This window comes from Aethalodelphis obliquidens, unplaced genomic scaffold (assembly GCF_003676395.1).
Source record: "Aethalodelphis obliquidens isolate GAN/ISIS:26980383/991018 unplaced genomic scaffold, ASM367639v1 scaffold8, whole genome shotgun sequence".
NCBI lineage: Eukaryota > Metazoa > Chordata > Mammalia > Artiodactyla > Delphinidae > Aethalodelphis > Aethalodelphis obliquidens.
In genome coordinates this window covers 1,059,277-1,065,644 of record NW_020837952.1, presented here as the reverse complement: position 1 = coordinate 1,065,644, position 6,368 = coordinate 1,059,277, and the positions used below count along the sequence as shown (strand labels likewise).

At 39.0% G+C, this 6,368-nt stretch overlaps 1 protein-coding gene across 1 annotated transcript; it reads left to right on the top strand.

Moving 5' to 3' along the window:
• Nucleotides 1–5,043: 5,043 nt before the first annotated feature.
• Nucleotides 5,044–5,968, top strand: LOC113621233 (olfactory receptor 8S1-like). Its single transcript, XM_027108192.1, is given in 2 exon segments — nt 5,044–5,102; nt 5,104–5,968. Coding segments are annotated over 2 exon segments (924 nt in total).
• Nucleotides 5,969–6,368: the final 400 nt, after the last annotated feature.

Sequence of the window (6,368 nt, the reverse complement as noted above, 5' to 3'; positions counted from 1 at the left end):
AAAGTGAATCAGTTATGCATATACATATGTTCCCATATCTCTTCCCCCTTGCGTCTCCCTCCCTCCCACCCTCCCTCTCCCACCCCTCTAGGTGTTCACAAAGCACCGAGCTGATGTCCCTGTGCTATGCGGCTGCTTCCCACTAGCTATCTATTTTACGTTTGGTAGTGTATATATGTCCATGCCTCTCTCTCGCTTTGTCACAGCTTACCCTTCCCCCTCCCCATATCCTCAAGTCCATTCTCTAGTAGGTCTGTGTCTTTATTCCCATCTTACACCTAGGCTCTTCATGACCTTTTTTTTTTCTTAGATTCCATATATATGTGTTAGCATACGGTATTTATTTTTCTCTTTCTGACTTACTTCACTCTGTATGACAGACTCTAGGTCCATCCACCTCACTACAAATATCTCAATTTGGTTTCTTTTTATGGCTGAGTAATATTCCATTTGTATATATGTGCCACATCTTCTTTATCCATTTATCTGATGATGGACACTTAGGTTGTCCTAAGTGTCCTAAGTGACACTTATTTCATTTTTTTTAATTGTAACTTTCAGTGCAGCCTCCATTGATGTCCAATGAGTTTTCTCTTTCTGTTCTTTTATCAATTGATTAAATGATTGATTTTACATTGTCATTAAATCATGTCTTTTTACATATTCATGTGTTTTAATCAATTTCAGTCGTTAATTTTCATTAGAATACTCCATTTTTGGCCTGTGGGCTGGTTGCTGTGACCTTCTGATGACAATAATAGGCTTTGATGCCTTTCTTACTTTCTGGCACAAAAAAAAAGTCCCAGATTTATTATGTGCACTTCCTGTCCTAAACCTGTAATCAGCCATTTTTCTAAAGAATCCTAGTTCCTTTAATAGTATTTGGAAACTAAACTCAGGGTACCATAGGTGATCACTACTACTGTATCATAACTTCTAGGCTTTTTCAATGGACAGAGCCTTTTAAAGCAGAAAACAATGTAACAAGTTCATAAATATTTCAAACTCATATTTAAGATTACAAAGACTCTATTTGATTTTATATTGTCTCACATTGTTCTCGTGCTGAAATATATATTCCTAACAACATTAGCATAATATTTGTTTTATCTTTCAAATGTACATCTAATAGTTTCAAAAACAATACCAGTATTATTACTACTAATACTACTACTGAATGAAATAATCTCTCACTGAGTCAGCCCAGTCAAAATTCTACAATCTAATGTCACCTGAAATAATTCTTTTCCATTGTGGTTATGTCACTACTTTGATATACAGCTAAGCTCATTTGTTTAGTTTTTAATTTTAGGATTTTTAAATTTAATCTTTTTTATTTTATAAAATTCAGAAGTTTTACTCAGAAGTCAATACTATAAAACAAAGTACATTCAAAGCGGTGTCACTTTCATCCTTGTTTCCCCCACCCTGTTACTTTTCTCCATCCTCCTACATGTAATCATTTTTGTTTTTATTTTATACTTCCAGTGTTTCTTTTTTGAAAATTAAACTGTGTGTATTGTAGGCACATGGGTGTGTGCTTGCTACTCAGAAGTTAGCATACTATTTAGACCACCCTGCATTTTGCTTTCTTTACTTAACAATATATCCTGGATATCGCTCCATAGCAATACATAGAGATCTTTCCTATTCCTTTCTACAGCTTAAAAGTACTCCATCGTGTGAGTGTCCAGTCTCCACTTATGGGTATCTGTGGTGTTTCCAACTTTTTGCTATTATAAATGGTGTCCCAATGAATACTTTTACACAGATGTACACATGAACCTTTCTTCCAGCCTTACTAAAGTGACATGGGGCCATTTACCCAGGTAACCGCATACAGTAAATTATGAAAACCTCTTGACATCTACTTAATATTAGCCCTTGAGATAACAGTAATTCCTTGGCATCAAAAAATGTCATTGCTGTTCCTGTACTTCATAGAGCCAGCACCGTTCTGATTCCTATGGATATTTTCTGGGTGTAGTTAGACCAGATATCTTTAACAACTGGATACTTCTCCCCTACTGGCTCCCTGATCTATGAGAAATAAGAATAGGGGAAATCACAGGAAAGCTATTGAAGCTTATGTCCAGCTTGTACACTTTACCATCATCATCTATTCCTTGCATAATACAATACTAATTTTTAAAAGTTACCTCACTTGATTAATATTAATACTGATTAACATTAAATCCAGTTGAATTTCTCATACACATGAGAAGCTAACCTGGAGGTTAGCTGTGAGTCTAGTTTCAGATCCCAAGTGAATTCTCTGAGGGTCCACATGGCCTGTATGTCCCTAAGGGAAAATTCTGGCTTTCTTCGCAGGTTCAAAATTCCCTTCTCCTACCCTTCCTCTTTTCGGTTCCCAGCAGACTAGCAGGAAGGCTCATCTAGGAGTTCAAGTTGATTGTTTCAGTTCACAAGTTGCAAAGCTCACAAATGAGAAAATCCCTTATGTCTTTTTAAAAGTTCAAGCTTCTTAGCAAATGAGTCTAGACTTTAGCTTCAAGCTGTAACTTCTAGGGATATAGATTACTGAACCTGTCCTCTGGGTTCCTTAGTTCAGCCTAAACCAACTGCTCTTTTAATTGTCTAGACATCAGAATCCTTTGTTCAGATAACACCATCAGCAACATATTTACCGTCACTGAGGAAAATGTGTGAACTCGTGATCTTGTACTCACTGACTCACATAAGCTTGAGACACTATGAGAGAAATTAGTACAACCTGTCAAGAACTTAAAATTTTCAAGATATTTCTCCTGTCTTTTCTTCAAAGCCATGACGGGGTAAGAGTTCAAATAAGATTCTGAACACTTTCTCTACAAATGACATGCTTTTTGGAGCCTGAGCTAATGTATTTCTTTTTTCCTCCCCTCTCAGCTGCCTAGAAAGAAAACTATGTCTATTCCCAGAGTTGGGAAGTTATGCTACATCTTTTTCTAATGAATATCACTTGAACTCTGATCTCTTCACCTATTGACTCAAAGCTCCAGGATACTGTTTCCACCAAGAGAAGCCAAGAGTATGAAAATGTTCTACTGAATCCTCTGATGCTTTGTTCCCTCCTAACCTACTCCTTGAGGTACTTCTTTCTTCCCTATACTCGCTTCCTCTCTTCTTGCTTCCTAAGAGACTTAGCTTCCCTTTGAAGACTCTCATCTCCTCACTGTTCTCCAGCTAAACACTGCTTCCAGGTCTAGGGACAGCTCTTCTGCAATACGGCTTCATATTATCTCTTCCCTAACATGCTTTGATCTACTCCTCTGAAATACCCTTCTTCTTCTTCCTCTTTCTGGTATGCATTAATAATTACAATATGTCAGAAATCTTGTTTCCAGCTCTTTATGTGTAAGCTAATTCAGTCCTTCCAAACGTAAGATATATATTACTTCCCCCAAGTTTACTCAATTTACATGTGGAAAAATTATGATTTAAAAGAACAAACAATATCACAAAAGTTAAACAGATAGTAAATGACACAATTGGGTTATACAACACAGGTCTGTTTCTAAATTGCAAGATGTTGGCAACATGCCACTGCACTTACTGAACTTCAGGCATAAAGCCTGTGTTTTATCTTGGAGCAGCTGAGAGCAGCCCAGATAGGGATATGGTAGGACATTAGGAACACATTTCCCACTCTTCATGCCTTAAACTCTCTCCTCATCAACCGCAGTCTTAAATCTGCAATTCAAATAATTAATCATTAAAGAAAACGGAGTAAAATTAAAAAACAAAAACAAAACAGGAAAAAAGTCCTCACCACACTAACTCAGCAACCTAGACTTTGTCCTCTATGGGGCCAGAGACTGAATCTTCTACCTCATCTTAGCCACCTACGCCCACAGTAATGCCCATCACTTTGTCATCAGGAGTACTTATACCTACAAAGTCTGAATTTCAAGCATCCCTCTATCTAACGACTATCTCCAAATCTTAAAATTTGCTTAACCTAGTGTTCCTACATAAGCAATTCTTCAAACCCAAACCAATGACTGTATGACTTTTGCCCTAGCCATACCCCTCTGCTTGGCCCCCCATTTAATTCCTTGCACAGCCTTGTTTCTATGATTCATTCATTGTGTAAGCATGCTTTTCTTCCCTACCTCTTTTTTTTTTCTTTATCACTGCATGTGCCTGGAAAAAAACAAACCCCATTTAAAGCCAAATATCTGTCTGCTCCACACATGTGCTTAAGCATCTAAATACTACTGTGACAACCACACACTTGTCCAGATTGGTTCCAGAATCTCAAATAGGCAAATATATCACCAGTTAATCCTACTGTATTTCCTTAGTAAATAGTTTTCCACTTGGTATACCTGAGTTTTGTATTCTTGGTTCATCAAAATCCCTTACGGCCACTTCGCTAAAACCACACAACATATGTACACACACAGATACATAGATAGATAGATAGATAGATAGATAGGTAGATAGATAGATAGGCAAACTCTTTTCATGGTCTCATCTCACAGTTCTTCAAAAACTTTGCAGCAATCAGAAAGTCTATTTCAGGCATAAAATCCTGCAAGCTAGCTGCCTCAGTACCCACTCTCTATAACTTCCCTCCTATTTACAAAAGATAAAGAGCCTCTCCTCCTATCTATGGACAAAACTCCACCTGTGCTCTCTGGATCTCATTCCTTTTCCCTTTCTCAAGGACTACACTTCTGCCGTTTACCTCTTACTCTGCTGCATCAATAAATTCTCTATTTCCACTGACTATACAAAATGTTCTCTGTATTAGTACCCATCTTAAAAATAAAAGAAAGAAACCTCTAGAGACATAAGACGAGGGTCTACAGATTTACATAGGGAGTTGACAGAGGGGTGGTAGAATGCCATCCAGCAATATCAAAGTTGTCATGATGATTAGGAAGTTAGTTTAAGAATATGTGAACATGGTTTTCAGTACAGTTGTGAAATGATGTATATGAACAAGAGGGCTAAGTCAGTGGGGTAACTGGGAGGTGCAGAAGGAGTTTTAATGTCTTTCTCTCTCGGATTCCTAGGGTAAATCTTTTTGTCACTATGGGAGACCACAGCATGTTCAGTGAGTTTATCCTCCTTGGGTTTTCCGTTGACCCTCAACCAGATTCTGCTCTTCATGTTGTTTCTGATGATTTACCTCCTGACCCTGTTGGGGAACCTGGTAATGTTGCTGGTTATCAGAGTTGATCCCCACCTCCACACGCCCATGTCCTTCTTTTTGGGACAGCTCTCCTTTCTGGACCTCTGCCATTCATCTGTCACAGTCCCCAAGATGCTGGAGAATCTACTTTCTGAAAGTAAAACCATCTTTGTAGACAGCTGCCTGGCTCAGGCCTTCTTTGTGTTTGCCACCAGGGGCACTGAGGCATGTCTGCTGGCTGTGATGGCCTATGACCGCTATGTAGCCATAAACTCCCCTCTGCTCTATGGCCAGGTGATGAACCACCAGCTCTGTATTGGGCTGGTGTGGGGCTCCTGGGGCCTGGCCTTTGTTGATGCTCTCATCAACATCCTTCTGGCTGTCAATTTAGACTACTGTGAGGACCAAACTCTTCCCCGCTTCAGCTGTGAGCTGTCTTCTCTCTTCCATCTTGCTTGCTCTGATACCTCCACCAATTTCACACTCTTGCTCTGCTCTTCTGTCTTCCGTTTCTTTGGAACCTTCATTTTAATCTTCTCTTATATCTGCATTGTCTCCACCATCCTGAGCATCAGCTCCACCTCAGGCAGAAGCAAGGCGTTCTCTACCTGCTCTTCCCACCTCACTGCAGTGATCCTGTTCTATGGCTCAGGTTTCCTCAGTTATCTCTTTGCCAACCTCAGGTTCCCCCTGGAGATGATCTTCCCTTTACAATACAGTGTGATCACTCCCATGCTGAATCCCCTCATGTATAGCCTTCAGAACAAGGAGGTGAAGGCAGCTATGGGAAGAATGTTAAGAAGATATGTTAACTTTTTCACATAGAGGACCAGAGGAACAGGACCGTGGAGAAGCTAAACTACTCTGTAACAAAATACATAACTGGAAATAAATGTTTTTTCAGCGTTCTTAGAAACATCTTTATTAGAAGTGTTCTTAAATCCTTCAGTACGTGAGGATTGTATTGAAGGATGACTTCCATTCACTGATATAATACTGGTCTGATCACAGCTTGCAAGTAGTGTTCTTAGAAACAAGGGATTATTTCTTGATTGACCATCATGCCAGATGTTAAAAGATATGTATGTGTCAGAATCTTAATAATGCTTAAGAAGGCAGCAAGCTCTATTCATAGGATGATTAGTGGTCAGCCCTCTTCAGAGGATGAGAAGTAGGTCAGGTAATTTTACAACATATTGTTTATATATTTGTGTTGTAGAGAACA